We start from the raw sequence: 22,341 nt of genomic DNA, 5'->3' as shown, positions 1-22,341 counted from the left end.
AAAAAAAAAATTGTTCTTCCCTCTGAGTTATATGCATGTACCTTGGTCTCCTAATAAAATCCTGTCAGTTCATGACAGTATAATATCCATGCTTATTAAATAAGAAATTGAACCCCAAATATGAAATGATTTTAAGTCTTTCTTATGAGATCCCATTCTTGCTATCATTTAAACTGATAACAAAAGTGTCTGTTGGCTCTACAGATAATTTTCCAACTTTAAAAGGTGAAAGAAGATCATCTTATATTCTGTGTTTCAAATAAGATTCTTTCTAATAATTCAAAAATGCTTTTCTCAGGAAGGAGTTTCAGTGCTTTTATAAGGCAGAAGCTGAAAGATGCTGTCCTTTATTGGTTATACAGAGGTCTATTAATACTTATTCCTTTCACTAACAGCCACAGCACTGATGGGAAAGTGCTCTTCTGTGTTCATATGTAAATCACATAGATGTATTCCAACAGCAGAAGAAATATTTCTTGCAAACAGAGAAATGAGAAGTTAGCTCATTGTGTACATTTTTGCAGAATCAAATCTCTGTTTATAAATAATTCATTAGCAGTATAGAAAAAGTATTTGCTTATATTTTGCAAATAAGTACAGAAACATGACAAATGCTTATTTGCATGTGAATTGTTTTTCCACAAAGTATTTCCTTTACATAATTTATCATATCTTGAACTTCCTCTTCCTGGCCTGTTGACAGTAAAGAGAATCAAATGTCAGTGATTTGCTGACATTTATACATTGAGCTTTTGCTTTGAGAAAATTAGTATTACGTATATAATCTAAGAATCCATATAAATGCTAACCTTTGATTTGCTTAAAAATAACATTGCTGGAGAACTGATGAAACTGGTGTAGATCTGCTTTTATTACTACTTCCCTACAGCTTTAAAATGAAAAGTTGCGCCTACCTGAAAAATGCAATTCCTCTCTAAAAACTTTCAAACAGAGTAATTTTGACTTTTATTTATTAAGTGAGGGGAAAACAAATGAAGAAGAAGCTGAAAAATCCATCAGAAATACTCCTTTCTTGAGACAGTCTTTGATTTCTACAAATTGAGACTTCTTAAAAAAAAAAAAAAAAAAAAACACAAAAACAAAACAAAACAAAAACACACACACAAAAAAAACCTTCATTTGACTTCACCAGAGATCTGTGCAACTCATGTCTAATGTGTTCTCACGCTGGTGTTATCTGCCAAATACTTCTCAATTGGGAGTTTCTAATTTTGGGGGTGGAGAAGGAATGACATTTGTTTGTTTTTTTGTTTGTTTGTTTTAGTTTTTCCCTGATTACTCTGTTACGTTTCCCAAAAAACAGGCAAGTTGCTAATTTCCATTCCTGTTTAAAGACCTTTTAGCATTACTCAGTCTATTCTTGCTCTCAGTTTCTCCTTTCTCTTTTTCACCTTCCCTCCATTGATTTAGTTGCTGTTGTTTGCCATTTGCCTGAACTCTTCCCAGCTCTCTGTTGAAAAGATCCTAACAATCAATCCTTTTTCTTGATTTTACATTATTTATATAATACAGTGTTTCCTCCAACAGAAATATTCTCACAAATAAACCTTACTTGCTTTTTCAGTCCTACTCTCCAAAAACTGTGTGGCAGTCAAGACTGAATTGCATATAGAGGCTCAATTACATTTTGCTCAATTATCTCTTCTGTACCTTTGTTTAATCTAATGGTTCAAAGTCCAGAGGGACTTCATTTTTTTTTTCCCCAGTGTCTTTTAGAATAGATTAGTTCAGTTGGAAGGGATCTTCAGAGATCATCTTGTCCAATTGCCTGACCACTGAAAGTTGAAACATATTATTGAGGGCATTGTCCAAATGTCTCTCGAACACTGACAGGCCTGGGGCATCAACCACCTCACTAGGAAGTCTGTGCTAGTGTCTGACCTCCCTCACAGTAAAGAATTTTTTTCTAATATGCAGTCTGAACCTCCCCTGGCACAGTTTTTACCAGTCCTACATGTCTTGTCGTTGGTTTTCAAGGAGAAGAGATCTGCACCTCTCCACTTCCCCTCCTCAGGAAGTTGTTGAGAGCAGTGAGGTCACCTCTCAGCCTTCTTTCTTCCACACTAGATGACCCAAGTGTTTTCAGCCTCTCTTCATAGGACATGCCCTTCAGACCTTTTACCAGCTGTTTGTCCTCATTTTCAGGAAGAAAGTGCATGGTATTCTTTTGGGAGAATCTTCCACTTTGATCCCCTGTCCAGTGTTTTCATGGTAGTAAAAGCAAAAACGCAGAGCTATGCAGACAGTGAAGTAAATAGGCTGAAGCAGCAAATCTCACTTTCTCACGATTACTCCATCATTCCCTGAGGCCTACTTCTGTTTGCTTTGCCTGTACCTTGAATTAATTTTGTCTGCTCTTCCCTTTTATTGTGTCCGCCTTTTATAATGACTTCAGACCTACCTGTGTTTTGTTTCTTCCTAGGGAATAGAAGAACATATCAATTTATCAAAAAATATCCCATTTATCTTCCAACTTTTACTGTCTCCTGTCCATCTGTAAGCTCCTAAGATTCTTTTTATCTAACATCTTTCTGTTTTCTCTGACATTACTTAAAAACTCCATCCTTGTTCTTACCTTTACTTCTTTTCTGTTTTCAAACATTCTGACAATAGTGTATTTTTTATGAAAGTTTGCTGTCCATTAACTTTTGCACCTCATTGTATTCTCTTTCTGTTAAACTACTTTAACAGTTTTGTCAGCATTTCGGTCAGTAGATAATTGTCATGTTTCATCCCATATTTAATTGCTTGAAAACTGAATTACTTTACTTGAAACTCCGAACCTTCCTTCTTAGGTATTGCATTTAGCATCTCAAGATTGTTCCCCTGAATGCTAAGCACAGGGGAAGCTAATTCTTGACATACATATTTGCTAAAAGGTATGTGATAAAAGGAACACTATTGAGCGATTGAAAGTGAAAGATCTGTTTAGTTCTAATTAGATCGGATAGTAATGACTGCAAAACAAATTTCTAGTCTGTGGTATCTCTCACTGAACCTGTGATAATATGCATGCATTAAAGTAAATAATGTTTACATATTCATCATCACATAATTTTCTAAAGAAATATGTCAACTGAAATGACAGAATTTTCATTAATATCTTATATGTAAATGAAAATTAGTTTTAAATTTTAACAACACAAAAATCCTACAGACAAAAAAATCCTGAGTATCAGAGTTGGTGTTTTTTTGACTTTGTTATAGTAATTCATTGATTGGTTGGTTGGTTTTTGTTTGTTTGTTTGTTTTTGTATGAAATATTTTAATGTAAATACTAATAAATAGAAATTTACTACTTTTGGTTGTTACTTTTCTTTATTCAGAGCCTCAAACATGCACTTTGAAAGACTTCCTTTGTGCAAATGGAGACTGTGTTTCAGCAAGATTCTGGTGTGATGGAGATTATGACTGTGCAGATGGCTCAGATGAGGTAGGTTTCTTCCAGGAGAAACATTTGAGAAAATTGGTAGTTTTTTGACCTTACATTGTTTGACCATGGTTTTCCCACATATGACTGTTTTAATAAGCAGTAATAGAAATTGTAGACATGAGCCGATAAATACATATGTATTTACTAAATTGAACCTATTTAATTGGTTCTAAAAGGAGAAGCTGACTTAAAATCAAGTCATATTTATCTGTAGTTTATCTACATCTTTTTGGCCCCATCAATGATCTGAACCTCTTCCCATCCTCCATACATTTTCTGTCCCAGCTGGGTAGCTATTGCTTTCAATACCAGCAGTCAGTTCGTTTGGTTTATGTTTTTTTGCTGAAAATATGTAGACTGTTGCTTATGTAGTAGAAGTTTCATGGATATTTGCTTTACAGTTTCTCTGTTCTTTCCTTTTGTCCCCTTTCCTTTCCTGCTAGTATTGGACCTCAGGTGCTTCCCACCTTTCATGGATCATACTTACAAAGATATTTTATTTCATAAGGCATTGGTGTATTTAATAATGTGAAGGGTTATGGCCATTAATTTCTCTGATTAGCTGTATATTTGCCTATGTTTATATTAAACTCTTGATTTTGTATGCACATTGTTTTTATTGTAACAGAGGTATTGTGAAACAGGCTGTTCAAGGGACCAGTTCCAGTGTTCCAACGGTCAGTGCATATCAGCAAAATGGAAATGTGATGGTCATGAAGACTGCAAACTTGGGGATGATGAGAAAAATTGTGAACCAGGTATTGTTTTATATAATGCTGACAAATAAAAATGAATGAAACAAGGAATAAATCAGAATGAAACAAGGAGAAAATAAGTCAACAACTTGAGAACTTGTGAGTTACGAGTAGGGAGGAGTGCAAATAAGTCTGATATAGACTTATTTGAAATAATGACTTATTATTACTTTTGAGTTTGTATCATTGTGTCTTCCTACTCATGTTTAAAAAATATATATATACAGCCACACAATATGAAACTTGTTGAGAGGAATGGTATTTAATTTTAGTGAAATATAATTCAGCTTACAAAATTTTGCTCTGATAACACCAGCATCTCTTGGCATGTTACTAAGGTATCTGGAGATTTTTTGTTTTATGGTGTTAATTCAGTATTTACTAGTCCTTACGCAAAGGTTTACTCTAGCAAATTTGTTTTATTTCATTATTATTGTCTTGGAAAATGTAGTTGTTTATATTTGCTTTTTTTTTTTTTTTTTTTTTTGTAAGCTTCATCTGCATTAATGAAGCTTATGGAATTTTATGACACAACTTTCCTGATTTCTAAGGCATCAAAAATGTCTACTTGTATTTTAAATAAAAGCTGATTAATAAGTATTTATTTAAAATTTTAATAATGTGTGCATGCCAAAATTGTGGTTTCATATAACTTAAGTTTGTTTAATTATTAACATTTACATAATTTAGGTAAAGCCTAGCCCCACTTTAAGCATGCATTTTATAATATACTAATTCTGTGAATATGTGTATATGCATAGTTGCCATCCTTACCAAACATAAGGAAAACACAAAAAGAAATTTCTCAGTGATAAAACACATCCTTTCATTGTCATTATACAATTTAATTAGGATGAGACAATTCAGTTTTGTCAAATATTTCCTTGTAAGTTCAGAAAAGTTCATCATTTATAAATACATGCTTGCACACTCTGTTAAACCAGATAAAGACATGGAATCATAAGACAGCTTATGTATAAGTTATCTTTTTCTTAATGCTAAAATATGTGTTTGTAACCAGCGTCTCCAACCTGCTCTTCAAGTGAGTATATCTGTGCAAGTGGAGGCTGTATTTCAGCATCTTTGAAATGTAATGGAGAGTATGACTGTGCTGATGGATCTGATGAGGTAACTGACAATTTTATTTTTCTAGTGTCTGGCATGAATTTTGTAACAATTTTTAAACTGTATAGAAACACTTTTTTCTTTCTTTTTTTTTTTTTTTTGCTTTTCTTCCTGCATTCATCGAACACTGTCAGATAACTTAGCCCCATGATTTTGGTTGCTTTGTATTTACAGTGGATTATGTTTGTTTGCTGTGTGTCCTTCTTTTCAAATGGGTCAATTTGTTTCCCCTAAATCAACACCTGGATGTCATTCTGGGGCAGTTCACTTCAGGGACTGTTCTGTACTCACAGCATGGATGAGTTTGTGTCACATTTGCCTCCCTCTGTCCTCGAGATATCAAATAATCCAAGGACTCACCTCACTCTCCATGGGCCTTCAAGCCATATTCTTCCTAGATATTAAACCGTTGATATCTTTTTTAAAACACTAATACCTTCTTGAATAACTTCAAGAAAAAAAGACACAAAATAGTTTGTTTTTCTCAAAGCCATAAAGCTGCCATTTAGAGCCAGAAGTATGTATGAGCTAAATGTTACCTAGTGCAGGTGAAGACTCTGAATCCACTCTGAAGGTATCTAGTCCAGATTGATGTGGATATGAGACAGATTGTACTAGCTGGCTTCATATTCAGGATTGTTTCTTTCAGGACAGTTGACTGTCCTGATGAATATAGCCACCGTTTCCATTGCTAATACTGAGCAACAGAGGCGCTATCAGAACATGTATAGTGTGGTTATGATTTCACTTGGACTTCAGTAACTATTTAAATTACACATGCCATTGTAAGAGACAACTATATTTTATTAAATGCATAGGGCAGTGAAAAACTGTCAGTAAATTTTGTTAGGTTTGTCTTTAAGTATGTTGTTACTTTTAGTCGTTAATAATTAGTTCACATCTGTATTCACACAGATGGATTGTGTAACAGAATGTAAAGAAGATCAATTTCGATGCAAAAATAAGGCTTACTGTATTCCTGTCAGATGGCTTTGTGATGGAATCCATGACTGTGTGGATGGCAGTGATGAAGAAGACTGTGACCAAGGTTGGGCTTTTTACTGGTAGTGTATTCTGTATCATCAAAGAAATCAGTAATACATACCATATTACCAGACTGTTGTTATTTAAAACAATCTTAGAAGTAATAATAAGATGAAAACAATGCATTATAATGAAAAAAAAATCTAAATAAAGACCCCAATTTTCTGTTGTTTCACGTAGATGAAATCCTCCATCTAACCAGACCACGCTTTGAATTCTCTTTCCTGAGAGAACAGAACTATGCACATAATTTTATTCACTTGAAGCTAAACATTATGCTTATACCTTCATGGTTATGACTAAACTTCCAAATGTTTTTGAGAAATATATCTGTTACATAGTTGATAAAAATTCAGAAATCTTGTTCTACTATACCTTTTCAATTCTGCATTCATATATATTTGTATACATGTATGACATACAGATGTGTACATGTAAGCAACTAAATGTTGTTGAAGTTCCCCCTAGTATTTCTCCTGAGCTTAAGACCATGAAAAAGGCGGTAGCAGTGTAAAAATCTGCACAAGATTTTTAAGTGTAGTAACGCAATAATTATGACAAAGACAGAGCATTTTACTCAGCATTTGTTTTATTTTTCCAGACTTTTATTTTTTTTCCTCCTCTTTAGAGTATAGTTCTGTGGATTAGGCATCTAGAATCATATGATCTGTGTGTACCTTCAAAGGCATAGCATAATGCGGTACAAAAGTAAGCAATAATAATCTGAGGTGAAGCAAGCAATTGCAGAGTAAAATATCCTTCCATTATTTTGTCATAAAACTTTCTTCCAGATTATGAAATCTGGAAGAAATGAAGGAAAATGAAGAAATCTGGAAATCCGAAATCTGTTCCAGAGATGTTCAGTTGCAAAGAGCAAATAACATATTTGGAAGTGTTGAAATATGAACCGTTTTAAGAAGATGGAAAAATCAACAAACTTTTAGAAGTCCATTTTAAAACTACCTTTACAAATATCTAGCCTATATCTCTTCAAAAAGCAATGAACTGTGAATAAGTAGGAACATACTTATTTTATCTGAAGCCTACATTATTCTTTGGATGGCATAATGAAGCTTCTGTGAACTGCAAATTGTTTATAATGCAATAAGAAACCTTTTGCCTAGTTGGTTATTGCTATAATACTTTGTGTTTATGTCACAATTATGATTTCTCTTATAGAAATGTATTCTATAAAAGAATGATGGCAGGCGGAGCAATCACATAAAACAAATGCCAGTTTATCTCACTGCTAACTATTTTTTTCCTCTTTCAAAATACAGCAAACACAAATGGAATTTTATTCTATAGCATTCTGAAACAATTTCCATACTATTTATTTATAGCCCACAAATGCATGTTTAAAAAATACAACTTTTTAGTTTCTTTCAGTCTTATGATTCAACCAGTGTTGTGGTTTTATTGTGATTATACACACAATTATTTATATTCACGTCTTCTGAAATTAAAAAAAAAAAAAGCTGCATTCTATTTTTCCATGAATAATAATAATAAATAAAATTTATGTTACTGCTTGTAACTTATATTTGCAATGGAGGTGACTCATATTCAGTAACATAGTATGAGAGTTCCCAACATCCGCTTACACAGTGGGTATTTCATGCAAATTACTGTTCTGAAAAAATAAATAAATAAATAAACTTAAACCTGTTCTGAACCTTTTATGGTGAAAGATACCCTTCTGTTGGTTTTAATGGGGTGTGAACAGGGCACTGAGTGAATAACTAAAAAAACACTGGAGCTTAATCTAACTATTAGAATAGATGTAATGCATTGAACAAAGCCACAGGGAGAGTTTTGATGCTATCTTATAAAATTTCATTGTTTCCTCCTCTGCAGGTACATGGCCCTTTTCTTCTTCTTTTTTTACTTCTGTACTCTACTTTTCTCAGAAAACTGAGAATCCATTTACCAGAAAATTATGTTCTGTAGAAATTGAACTTCAAGAAGTTTCTATAACTTCATTGATTGTAATGGTAAAATTTAGTTGTAACATCTTTGAAACAAAATACTTTCTTACTGCTGCACATATTAAAATTGAATCCAGCTTGAAGCATTTTTAAAGCTTGAACCCTCTAGCTCTCACACTCTATTCTGTTTTGTTAGATGTTTCAGAAATCAATCAATACAGAAGTTGTATGGAAAAAAAATATTCTTGATGTGTTTTGTGTCTGCTAAATATCCCAATGAGATATTTCAGAAGTTATGAAAAGTAGACTTTTAGAGGTCACCTAGTTGTATCTACTCTGTACCTGTATGTCTAGATCTACCCTAATATCAAAGTTTATAGCTGGTGAGTTGTCATTGTCTTTCTTTGGTAATTTCCCTTTCTAGTCAGGCCAAATAGGAAATTGGTAGATATAACAGTCATGAGGAGAAAGCGGAAGCAGCATATGGTAAAGGAAGAGATGAGTATTTTCCTCTGCTTCTTCAACTTGCCCATGTGGGATTTGTTCATGTAGTTACACTATGTGTCATCCTTTGCAGATAGTATGTGTAATGATGTTATTGATTTCATCAAGAATTGTCATTCATTCTTTGTCTGTTTTCCTGTCTTTTTTTTTTTTTTTTTTTTTTTTTTGTCTTATTTCTTTCCTTCCAGGGGGAAGTATATGTAGAGCTGACGAGTTCTTGTGCAACAATTCTCTTTGCAAACTGCATTTTTGGGTTTGTGATGGAGAAGATGACTGTGGAGATAACTCTGATGAAGTTGCTGAAATGTGTGGTATGGCATTAAATTTTTCAGTGTTTTCAATGTAGTAACACCAGTAAGTGATTTAGAAATAACATGTAAATACCGAACTATATAAGGACAAGAACATAAGTTTTCTTCATTTGATCTTTAGAAGATTATCTTGAAATGTGAGCATACAAGCAAAGTAATACTTTCTAAATACTGAGTTCATATTGTGTTATACTGTTACCTGTGTTAGTGAAAACTCTAGACAGAGGAACTGGATATAATTTCCCCTGCTCTCTCTTTTTTCAGTTTACAGTCTTTACCTCTATTAAAATTACAATGTAGATGTCAAATAAGAAATTACTTACATGCCTTTTTAAAGTTATGTCTATCTGGTAGATGTATACTTCTTTATTCTAAAACCAACAGTTCTGTAACTAATGCTAAATGTATTATTACATTACATAGAAATTACCTTGAGTAATTTTTTAAAGAAGTCTAGCATCACAAAACTTTAGAAATAGCAAAGTCATTTTTTCCAAAAATGCGCAAAACGAAAGACATTATCTATTAGCTAGTGTGAGAAAGAAAGTCGTGTTTTTGCAATAGAAGGTGTTTTTGCAGTGGAAAATTCCACTAACTTTGCATATTCAAAAGTGATTGTGCAGCATAGCAGTGTGGAGTATGTTAAGCAGATAAGGGGAAGATCCCACTGTCCCAAAATAAGGAGGATAGCTAAGAAAAACAGGGTGAGCCATACAAAATCAGTAAAAACAAAAATCACGGGCCCTTTAGTCATGAGAGCAGAAGGAGAAAAAAAGGAAAAGAAGAAATTAATGGTTGGTCAAATTAAATTGTACCCATATGGTATAGAAGTGCGTCAAATAGGTTGTGAACCTGGAGTACTTAGCCAATGAGGAAACAGGAGAGAAAGAAGGTGTCAGATAATAGGTTATGATAAACTTTTACTGTGTGTTCCTTCTTTCAGGACGCCTGCCATTGCAATCACGAATAAAATAACTTCACAGAAGCTATAAAACTGAAATTTTATAAATCTGAAACACTGTAAAACTGAAATTCTCAGAGTTCTTGGGAAAAAAAAAATAAATCCTAGATTAACAGCTACAAGTTATTTTCATGAGTTCAGTCAAGTTTAGTAAAATTAATGTTGAAAATATTTTTTACAGCTATACTTAACTTTTACAGCTATAATTAACATTCCATTGAACAACAATCTATGGAATCATCAATGCAAATACTTGTTATGCACATCCAGTTTGATACAGTTTTCCATTGTTACTTCTATTCATGTAATTTCAGAAAAGATATTTGTGAAAAAATAAGCTTCTTAGAGGAAGTGCATAGATGGGAAAAAGTAGTTTCTACATTGAAATATAGATAAGGTTTGCTACTTCTTTTATTTTATTTGTCATATTTAATGATTCTCAAAAAAAAAAAAAAAAAAGTGTAATTACCCATATCAAACAAAATAATTTCATTCTTGAAATGAAAAACTTACACTGTAAACATTACTTCAGTGTTCTTTTATTAGGTACCAGAACATAAAAAGTACGATTCATATGTCAAGGACAGCTGTGTTCCCATGCCTGCTCATTGCTTTGATAAGGAGACATTAAAGAAGATTCAAGAATACTAGCTGGATATTAGCTGATTTTTTTTTTTTTTTTTTTTTTTTTTAATATACAGTAAAGTTTCCATGCCCTCCAACAAGGCCATACAGATGTAGAAACAACAGGGTTTGTCTGCGACCCGAACAGATTTGCAATGAGGTTGATGACTGTGGTGATAACTCGGATGAAGATCACTGTGGTAGGTGACATTACCTTTCAAGGCATTCAGATCAAAGAAAACAACCTGAAGGCAAACTTTGTTACAGAGATCTGCTTGTCCTTCAGTAAAGTTTAACTGGAGGTTAGTAGATCAGAGTTTGAAATTGAAAGAAATTAAGCTTGAAATAATTTCCAGTTGCTTAATGTTTCGTGGTCATTTCAATTTACATGTGTCTAAAATAATCTAAAAAGTTTAAATACTGACTAAATACTGATTTTTTTTTCTTACTCATTTGTAATTACATAGATAAAATCGCATATAAAACAAGACCTTGTAAAAAAGATGAATTTGCTTGTAATGATAAGAAATGTATTCCAATGGAACTACAGTGTGATTGGTTTGATGACTGTGGAGATGGTTCAGATGAGCAAGACTGCAAAATAAGTGAGTTTTTTGACAGTTTGTTTTCATGATTGTAGCAGAAAATAAAGAATAAACTGAGACTTTCATCCACTGAAAACCTCTTCAACAGCATTGAAGTATAACATGAAAATAACATAACCTGTACAGTGTATATAAACACACATAGTCTTAAAAAAATAATAATTAGAAAAGGCAGCTAATTGTTACCTGATTTTAATTCTATTTGATGTACCAAAAAGGAAGGAAAAGTTGCGATCGCCTTTAGGGTGTTTTGGGTAGTTCTTTTTGGAGTAGATCAGCTATAAATGAATTGCACTTTATTTCACATCTGCAGCAAGATAAATTTTGGTATTAAATTCTTCATGTGAAGCGCAGTGTTTCAACTAAGTAGTTGAAAATAGCGTCAATTTATATGCATATGTATGTAAATACTGTAATGTCATATATTAAAATTTACCTTGATCTTTCAACTGAAAGATAAATTTGTAACATTTTTTGTTGTTATTTTGATGTCATTTTTAACAGATAAACAAATCTATCAGGTTTTTTTTTAGACATTTTGTTTATGTTTAGGTGTCACTGAATATACATGTGAAGCTAATGTGAATCCTTGTGGAGATGATGCATACTGTAATCAAACAAAAACATCCCTACTGTGTCAATGTAAACCTGGATTTCAAAGAAACAAGAGAAATAGACAATGTGAAGGTACAGACCTTTTCCATCACTTTTCACTGTAAAGTGTTAAAAGACAGTTGGGTAGTCCATTTTCTATGCTAAAAAAGGGGGTGCATGCCTCTTTTTTTTTTTTTTTTTTTTTTTCCCCAAACTGTTTCATAGCTGTGAGGTTTAGAAACCGAGATAAGAAACTGAAAGGACTCACGGGATGTAGAGTTGTGCACATACCTGGAGAAGTTATCAAAGATTAACACTGATTGTGAATGTCAAAAGGTTCAGTACAAATATTAAATGAATTTCTAATTCAAGGTTTTAATGGATGATTTGTGGTCTAATAGAATATTTAACTGACCATTTAGGACTGGCTTTTAAATATATATGTGAGAATACCTTAGATGCTTAAAAATAATGAAGATGACACTGAAAATTGAAATGAAGATAAATAGTTTGAAGGTAAAATACCTTAGAAAAGATGTCTTAATATCTAGGATGCCACACTGAGCAGAAAAAAAAAAAAAAAAGATGTTATAATTAAGGATAAGTACTTCTACCTTCCAAAGGATAGTTTAAGAATTTTTTTTTTTTACTGATGAACAGTAACTTGCAGAAAAAATGACAGTCCTGTTGAAGTGATCTGCACAAGTGAATAGACTCTTGAATAAAAATGCTTCATTGTTTTACTGTTGAGAAAATGCTACACAAGGGAGGTTGTCCAATAACAGGTGGTCATTTATTTTTTAGTCTAATAGAGGTAGATATGTTGGAAATAATTGTAGCAGGCATTTTGATTCTCAAAGTTGATTTCAAGTTCTAATGATTATAGGTTTATATAAGAAGGATGGAGAAATAGGAAATATATATATATGTCTTTCTGAGTTGTGTTGATTACAGTGGGAATAATGTTAGTAATAATTTCAGAAAGCTTCCTTTCACTGTTGCAAGATATACTGATACTTATGAGTTTGTTTTCTTCATTTGCATTTTTCCAGGATGTTCAGTTAAATAATAGATAGTATTAGAATATAGATTCATAAACTGCATTTGTTTCTCTCACAGATATCAATGAGTGTATGGTATTTGGTGCCTGCTCCCAACATTGCAATAACATTAAAGGGTCATACAAATGTGCATGTGAGAAAAATTATAAGGAGAGGAATAACAGTTGTGTAGCAAAAGGTAAGGCTACTGAAATTATAATAAATGAATAAATGGGGTATAGTAAGTCATTTATTATGTACATCATTGGTAGCACTGATGTGTTGCATATATAATCAATATTTAGATAAATATTTCTTGAATAATACACAAAGTAATTTTCAAAACAACTCAGAATAACCTTTCTTATGAATAACATATATGATATCCAAGTCTAGATGGTAACTAGATAACCGTAAATATTGCACGTGTCCATAAACACTGTCTGAAATGCTGAGACCTAAGGCATCATTGTGTGTGTTCTATAGCAACTCTGGTCCAGTGTGCTTCTGTTGTAGTCATTTTCAAAGCTTCATTGTCTTCACCAAAGATACTACAGCATTTTGAAATAATGCGTATTGGCATGTTTGTGTTTGTTTAGGACCCTTTAGACACAACATGTGTTTAAGAATTTGTAGCAATTGATATGGGTTATGGATATATGCATAATATCCCCTATTTTTGTATATTGCTTAAAGTGTTCAAATTCTTACATTACACACTCCTTGAAATATACAATGTCAGATGTCACAGTGTGAGTCTGGAGAGCATTGAAGTCATATAATAGTATCAATGAAGAGTTGCGGTTATTGTCCAGAGCATAAGTGTTTTTTTAACATAAGAAATAGTCAGATAAACACCAAAAAGCTACTTGAGTGAAAACCACTGATTTTTGCATTAGTTGACATTTACCTTATTTTTGTTTCATTATAATAATTCCTAGGCTCTGAAGATCAAGTTCTCTATGTTGCTAATGACACTGACATCCTGGGTTTTGCATATCCATTCAACTACAGTGATGTTCATCAACAAATATCACATATTGAACATAATTCAAGGATAACTGGAATGGATGCATATTTTCAAGGGAACATGATTGTTTGGAGTACTCAGTTTAATCCTGGAGGAATTTTCTACAAAAAACTTCATGACCGAGAGAGAAGGCAAAGTAACAGTGGCTTGATAGTAAGTAAACAAACCCGAAGATTACAAATAACAAACATCTTTCCATTTATTTTTCTTTTCTAATTGTTTATAATAACATGATGATTTAATAAGCCAAAATTCTTATTTGATAATTATTTTATTCAAATAGTACATGTCAAATTAAATTACTATGCCTTTCCTTTCAAGGCTCTGACAGACTTCGTCATGGCTCTAGCAGAACACAACTATACTTAAAATTGTTCTACACAGAAATAACCGATATGTTAGAAACTGGGAAATATTATGTACTAGGAAGGTATATATATACTTCTTTTTTTAAGAGGGAGAGGAAAAAAAAAGAGAGGATATTGTATGTATAAGTGATATGGTTTAAAGAAGGGCATGAATTTTAAATACTTGGAAAACAGAAAATTTAGATAGGCCAAAGGGAGGCCTAATTTCCTGTGACCAGGTAAACAATAATATTAGAAAATCTATGAGAAGCACTTAAAAATGAAACCAGTATTTATTTCTTTATTTATTTAAATGTGTAATTATTTTTGAATGAGTATAAATGTAACTTAGGCATTTGCTGCAGAAATGTGGGTTTTTCTAACCTAGGGTAACTTCAAGCAGTCTTTATTTATAAACAAATGAAGTGCAGATTGATATTCATTTTAGCTAATCTATATGTAGAAGATTCTCAGGAATACGTTATTGCTGAACTGAAGATAACAAAATGACCTGTATGTCCATGTTTCTACAATTCTCTAAATTTAGATTTTTAACTGTATTAAATGTGATGGCAAAAGGAGAGTTACTCAGTTACTCTTTTTTTTTTTTTTCTTGGCCACTAGAAGTGAGGTTAGAAAGAACGTCTTTCTAGCTGTTTCCTTAAAATTAAGAGTTAACAGGGATGAGCTTACATTACATGGATGCTTTTGTATCCAGTAGAATAAACACCAATAGCAACAGTAGACTAATCATTCATCTGTCATTCAAAACTTGCACATCTGAAACCAGCTCTAAGTACCTTTCCTCCAAGAAAATTACCTTTGAAAGTGAATGACATTTCTGACCTTTGAGCAGAAACCCTGAGGATGCAGGCACCAGTGGACAGTTGTTCATGATGTCATGAACAACTGATGGCATGAATATGTGTGGGAAGTAGATCTAAAACAGAAGATTATTCCTAGCATTTCTGTTGGTAATATATGTCATTCAAGTTTTGGGGCAGGATACTTTGAGAATCTAAGTATTCACTGAAAACGTGGATTAATTGTACTGTGATGTTTTTTTCATATGAAAGTGGCAGATACCTGTACCCAAGAAATCCTGCTAGACAAATCTCTGTATCAAATTTCTTATGTAGAGAAAATAACAAACTTGTAAAGTCTTGTGAAATAATTGTATTGGGCTTTTTTGTTGTTGTTGTTTCTATTGATTTCTTTTATTTCTTTGTGGTTAACATCCAGTCAAATTCTACAGGAATAAATATAGTCTGTTGGCCCACAACATCTTTAATGGATCTGTGCTTTATTATAGGTCCATAAAATTCAACATAAACTTCCTTGAGAGTTCTTAATAGTCCAAGGGTTGAAAATTTCCTGATTGATTCAATATTGTCTCCATGTTTAAATGAATAAAGTAAAAATATTATTACAATTACTATTTTATTTTATTTTATTTTATTTTATTTTATTTTATTTTATTTTATTTTATTTTTATTTCTGTTTTGCCATTATGCCACAATACTTTCTAGTCCACTTCCTCTTAAGTTGAGGTTATTGAAATACAGCTTTGCTTTCCCAGTGTTGCATGAAAAAAGATATGCTTTTATTTATATACTATTTTCCTCTAACAGCTCAGGCCAGTAGATGCATGTGAAGGTGCTTCCTCCAATCCATACAAGGCTTTTTACAAATCTGTATGTGGAAAATGAACAGAATTGAGTATGTCTGAATATAAGTTGGAGACCTTTCATTTATCATAGAATCAGAATGGCTTGGGTTGGAAGGGACATTAAAGATCATCTAATTCCAACCGCCTTGCATTTATATTTGTGAACCATTTATTTCTCACTGCTTTAACCTCTACAGAATATTTTCCGAAAATTATCTCATTAATACTCGAATACTATTGCCATATATGTAGCAGATCAGTGATTTAATTAATTTATAGTGTTGCTTTAGCACTGTCACTTAAATTTTGATTTTGAAAAGCTTGAAAATTTCTTATACTTAACTCAAGTTTTTAATGGATAAGTTTTCAAAGGTTACATTGTTAACTTCTATATCTAGACTTTGATATGTAAATCAGGATGGCAAACTTGAACAAACTCACCTGCATTTTCAGGTAATTGCATTAATGCAGAAAATACATCTCAACTGAAATTGCTCTATGGAATTAGCATATCAAGAGCCTTCCTCAGAGAACAGCTTTGAGTATCTCTTATTTTTCCGTGAAAAGGGGTTTAAACTTGGCATAAATTGAAGCATTAAAGGAAATAGTAAATATCAACTCTGAAGAGTTTATTGGCAGATACAGAAGAGGATTACATTCTTCAAGTTCATTTAAATGAATTGGTGATAACTGGTGCAGCTGTTTACTGGTATAATCCTTTGAGAGAGGATATATGTTATCTGAGGTGAATATTCAACACAGTGATTTGCCACTTAAACTCAAGTGCTGTTTTTTCATGGAAGAGAACACAAAGCTGAACATTAAAATAATTGTACTGTATAATAGGAAGAAAAACATAGGTTTTGTAATGTATTTAATCAGTATATTAGCAGCTTGCTCCAGGCTCACTGTTCTAAGAGCTTAACAAGGGCCCTTAACCACTCCTGCGATATAGCTATCTACCCATGTACTCCCAACTTTTCCCCAGGTCATGGGGAATTCAGTCCATTGCTTTAAATGGAAAAATGGTTTAAATGTTCTACTAACCCCAGCTAAAATGTACCATAGCTTAAATATGTTCTGTTAATGCACATTATATGAAGTAAAGTGGTATCTAAGTCTGCAGACAGTAGTTTGAAATCTATAAAATGATAAAGTTTGGTTTACAAAAACTTCCCAGATTACCCTCACAAATATTTTCTGTGACTTATGTGTTTCATGAGGTTACTGGAACTGACCTGGGTATTTTTACCTCACAGTATACTAATTATGCAGAAGGGCTAAGAAATACAATTAAAAAAAAAAAATTCCTGCTCAGATCCATACACTGAGATGTTCCAGTACACACCATGATACCATTAGTACAGGAGAGCTCCTGTGCAAATGCTTGATGACAATAGCAGATATTCAGGCTCAAGGAATATTTAAGGAATATCTACACTGGTCTTTTCAGCTGTTAACTGATTTGAACAGTAACAGGTTTTCTGCTTCTTTTTTAGTTGTGCTGATCATCAGAATGTTTTTACTATTCTTAAAGGTAACAGCATTAAGTTATGGCTTTACATTAAAGTGGCAGCTCTGATGATGATATTTAATTATGACCTTAGGAGAACCTCTCTGGTATCAGACAGATATGTTATTTAAATGATCCTACTTATGTAACACAAACAGTGGTTTGGTGAATACTTGCATCTACTGGGATGCTCATCCGTTAAGGAAATTTTCTGTTTTCAGAAGTGAAAGCCTAAGAATTTTCAAGTATCATCTTTTCTAATTTATTTTTATTGCTATCTATTATTGGATAATATATTATTTTTAATCAAGACACATTTTTTTTTTTTTTTAAAAAGCAATAAATCATTCTCTTACTCTTTTTCTACAGAAATATAATACCAAAAACATCTCTAAAGAAAACAGCAAAAATACTTCTTCACATGTACTTATGATAGAACTTATATTTTTAATTTGTCTTTTCTTGTTAAAATAGTGAGCACTGCAAGGTGATGAATTCCTGCTGTATGTGTAACATAAACTTCTCCCAATCAAATTCAGCTTCAGAGATTGATTTTTAAACGTAATCTACCATTATATCAAAACTGTTTCCAAATCCAAGTTGTTACTGCAGCTTTATTTATTTATGTACCTTTAAAAGTTGTTTTACAATAGGCAACAATTCAGATTTCAGGGAGGTGATTGTCCCCCTGTACTCGGCTCTGGTGAGGCCGCACCTCAAGTACTGTGTTCAGTTTTGGGCCCCTCGCTACAAGAAGGACATCGAGGTGCTTGAGCGGGTGCAGAGAAGGGCAACGAAGCTGGTGAGGGGCCTGGAGAACAAGTCCTACGAGGAGCGGCTGAGGGAGCTGGGCTTGTTCAGCCTGGAGAAAAGGAGGCTCAGGGGCGACCTTATTGCTCTCTACAGATACCTTAAAGGAGTCTGTAGTGAGGTGGGGGTTGGCCTGTTCTCCCACGTGACAAGACGAGGGGGAATGGGCTAAAGTTGCGCCAGGGGAGTTTTAGGTTAGATGTTAGGAAGAACTTCTTTACCGAAAGGGTTGTTGGACACTGGAACAGGCTGCCCAGGGAGGTGGTGGAGTCACCATCCCTGGAAGTCTTTAAAAGACGTTTAGATGTAGAGCTTAGGGATATGGTTTAGTGGGGATTGTTAGCGTTAGGTAGAGGTTGGACTCGATGATCTTGAGGTCTCTTCCAACCTAGAAATTCTGTGATTCTGTGATTCTGAGATAAAAAATGGTCAGGCTGACATGTTCAGTAGATGTGCAGAAACTAACATGTTATAAAAGGTTATCAGGCTTCAAATCCCAGATTTTCTAATAAGTTGTAGTAAATTATATTCAGCATCAGAGTGGGCTAAAAGAACTGTAGAAAGTAAGATTTTGTTCCTATATTTTCATCCTTATTCTGTATGCAAAAATCATTCTTTAAAATTAACATAATCCAAATAACCTATTTAGGTAAAAGCTCATTTAAAATAAGTAATTTTCTTAGACAGCACAAGAAGTTGCATAAGACATCAGAAACATGATATAGCTAGGCTGAGACTTAATGAAAACAACTGAGAATTAAACGGCAGTAGCATCAGCTAGTTTTTTTTATTCTCTCATTTTAAGCTGTTATACCAGATGCCTGCTTTCCATTTCTTATGGTTATCTCCTTGTTAATTTGATCTTTAATATGAATCCAGCATTACTGGAATTTCACTTCTCCTGTATAGTTGAGAATGAGGAAAGATTAGTGTTAGTAAGCAACCCAACGTTGTTCCAGAAGTTTTTACTTAAGAAGTAAAAAAAAAAAAAAAATAAAAAAAAAAAAAGACCTATGACCTGTGTTTTAAAGAAGTACCGATTTGTAAATTAGGTGGTTGATTTTGTTGGTTTAATATTCATCTAAATAGGAAGTCAGGGTTCTCTTTACATTTATAACATGTATTCTATGACATTTTTGCAGGATTAAAGTTTTACAAGCAGCGGGCTATCTAAATTCACCATTGCACGTCCTATTACTTCACCTAGAGATTGAAATGACCTTTATTTTATGATGAAAAAAAAAGTCTACAAATGTCTTTGTGGTATTAAGGATACCCAAGGAAAAAAGTTATTTTAGGATTTTCTTTACTGATTTCAGTTACTTAGTTTACTAGCATTCTGTTGCTGCATTTGTCAAAGAATAGAAATTTTTTGTTCATAGCTTAACTTGATATAATTATATGTAAACCAGTATACAATTGTTACATGTATTTAGTTCATGCAAGTCCTAATTTTTGGTGATATGCATCATTCATGTAAGAAATAATTGGGTAGTCCTATTTTATAGATTTTACTTCTCTCTTCAGGAATTTTAGTAAATTTCAGTAAATATTCTTCATATGTATCTCCAGTTCGCAGTATGATCTTATTCCCTTAAGACCGTATTTTAGGATCTAGTTTTTAATCTGTGGAATCATAATACAGATATGATTTCATAGAAAGCAGATATGATGGTTCATAATCTCAAAGATCTAATCAGTCAAGACTCTTGTAAATGAAGCTGAATAGCTCTAGTTTTAATTGATGGTGGAGCACAGTTACAGTTAACAGCAAGGGAGGAAAAGTGCTTCAATAGCTTCTTTACTACTGCATACCAATATTGGGCAGAATACAGAGGTATTTTTTTGCAGTGTTTTGAATGCAGTGATTTTATTTTTCCTTGGTAGACTCCTGAGGTGCCATAACTCAGAATGGTCTCAAAAAACATTTCCAATGAGGAGGGTTAGGTTGGGATTGCATAGCATAGTTTTTCATAGAGTATAATAAATGCATAATATTGTTTTTTTCTTTTCCTTTCCTTTGGAATTTCAATATGTAACATTTATTTACTTCAGCATTAGTAGTTCATGTATCTCATGCCTGAGTGCTGTTGTCATAATTTAGGTAGCCCAAGACTTGATGAAACAGTTGTTTTGAACCATTGCCTTGTTCTTTGTTGAGCAGAACTGTGAGCAGCCTGCTTCCACTGCTTTTACTCCTACAGGTGGAGCCTGTGTTTGCATTGAAGTGTTTTTAATTTTTTCATGTTAAAGCTAAATGTTCCTTGCCGATACAAATCTGTGACTATACAGCTGCTGTGAACAATCATTTCATTAAATCTGACTTTAACATCTGTTCTTTTTAGTGTCCAGAATTCAAAAGACCTAGGGGTATTGCTGTTGACTGGATTGCTGGCAATATTTACTGGACCGATCATTCCAGAATGCATTGGTTCAGCTACTATACAACTCATTGGACTAGTCTGAGATATTCCATCAATGTAGGTCAATTGAATGGACCTAACTGTACAAGACTCCTAACAAGTATTGCAGGAGAACCATATGCAATTGCTGTAAATCCTAAAAAGGGGTATGTATGTTTCAACATTACTCTGTTTTTGTAATTCAAACAGCAATGCAAATTAAGAGAAACAAAATGATATCCACTAATGTCTAAACTTTTCCAAGTCATTTACTTAACCTTGCCAACTCAGATTACTTTTATGTAAATCAGGGTGAGCTACCTCCCATCTTTTAGGTAGGTTGCTCACCAAAAAAAAAAAAAAGAAAAAAATGTATCTATAAAGTGTTCTGAGGTTTAGTATAGGCTTCTATCTTTTTTCTTCTCTCTTTCTCTCTCTCTCTCTCTCTCTTTTTTTTTTTTTTTTTTTTTTTTTTTTTTTTTTTTTTTAATGTAATGCTTTTAGGATGATGTACTGGACGGTTATTGGGGATCGCTCTCACATAGAGGAATCATCTATGGATGGTACACTGAGGAGGATATTGGTTCAAAAGAATTTACAAAGACCTACAGGTATGCACCTTATCCATTCTTCTTAATTACATGGCATTTGCTAATTCATTGTGGACTTTTTGTCTGAATTCTCATTTCTCAGTTTGCAAGTATATATTTATTGTATACTCTTTCATTCAGGATATTGATGTGCAGCTACTAATAAAAATTTTTAGTTATTTTTTTCAAACAATGCGTCTTGATATGACAAACTTTTCTAACAAAGCTTAACTGGTTAATTTTACCAAGCAGTACCAAAGGACTATATAAAATCAGTTTAAAAAAATGATTTGTTCAATAACACTTGACAAGCAAAATCAATTAAGGGAACACCCGTTAGCAGAGAAACACGTTTTCTAAGACTGTATGTGAAGTCTTACAGCCTATTACAGTTAGTTTCCTGAATACAATGCAAAATAATATAAAATGAGGTTTTAGGTGTTCAAAGAAGCAACAACTTCATTATCTCAGTATTTTACAGAAGCATTTTGAAGCTTGACAGTGCATGTTGAGATCTTGTGAATTACCATTAAGACTCCATTGTCAGAATAAAAGTAATTTTTTTTGACAAAGGAAGTGATAAATCGATAATGAAGTGGTTCTCTCTTAAATATCAGCATCCTGTCTTGAAACCACAAACAATGTGTTTGCAACCCATTTTCTCATGCAATATTTGATGTTTCTTCAGGCATACAATAATAATTTGTTATTATTGTATTGCAAATTGTTGTCCAAAGTTGTCCAACTTTGCTATGCATATCTATTGAAATACAGGCTTCTTTCTAGAGGTTACTATCTAAACATCAGTTATAAGCTGACACTATCTCTACCACAAGTAGTAATATTTTAATAGACTTTTAAGTCCCTAGCTGAGGTGGGTTTATGCAGTTGAATATGCAAATTACACTCACCCTGCAAAGGTCATACCCTTCCTTTATTGACATGATTAGATTGAAATATAACAACTTAAGGTATTATATTCGTGATAAGAAAAGCTCTGAGGAGAAGAAGCTAATGCTCCTTTCTAGGCAAATT

The 22,341-nt window shown here is 32.9% G+C and overlaps 1 protein-coding gene across 1 annotated transcript in view; it reads left to right on the top strand.

The window, feature by feature from the left end:
- LRP1B (LDL receptor related protein 1B) overlaps positions 1 to 22,341 on the top strand; it is a 542,116-nt gene that overhangs the window by 473,614 nt on the left and 46,161 nt on the right. Inside the window, exons 68-79 of the mRNA XM_084523375.1 lie at positions 3,348 to 3,454; positions 4,083 to 4,212; positions 5,231 to 5,337; positions 6,250 to 6,382; positions 8,999 to 9,121; positions 10,784 to 10,906; positions 11,174 to 11,311; positions 11,864 to 11,998; positions 13,025 to 13,144; positions 13,887 to 14,128; positions 20,660 to 20,883; positions 21,221 to 21,327. Of these exons, the coding sequence (XP_084379501.1) occupies positions 3,348 to 3,454; positions 4,083 to 4,212; positions 5,231 to 5,337; positions 6,250 to 6,382; positions 8,999 to 9,121; positions 10,784 to 10,906; positions 11,174 to 11,311; positions 11,864 to 11,998; positions 13,025 to 13,144; positions 13,887 to 14,128; positions 20,660 to 20,883; positions 21,221 to 21,327 (1,689 nt within the window). The remainder of the gene's footprint in view (positions 1 to 3,347; positions 3,455 to 4,082; positions 4,213 to 5,230; positions 5,338 to 6,249; positions 6,383 to 8,998; positions 9,122 to 10,783; positions 10,907 to 11,173; positions 11,312 to 11,863; positions 11,999 to 13,024; positions 13,145 to 13,886; positions 14,129 to 20,659; positions 20,884 to 21,220; positions 21,328 to 22,341) is intronic.

This window comes from Aythya ferina, assembly GCF_964211825.1.
Source record: "Aythya ferina genome assembly, chromosome: 6".
NCBI lineage: Eukaryota > Metazoa > Chordata > Aves > Anseriformes > Anatidae > Aythya > Aythya ferina.
This window is presented reverse-complemented; position numbering and strand designations above follow the sequence as displayed.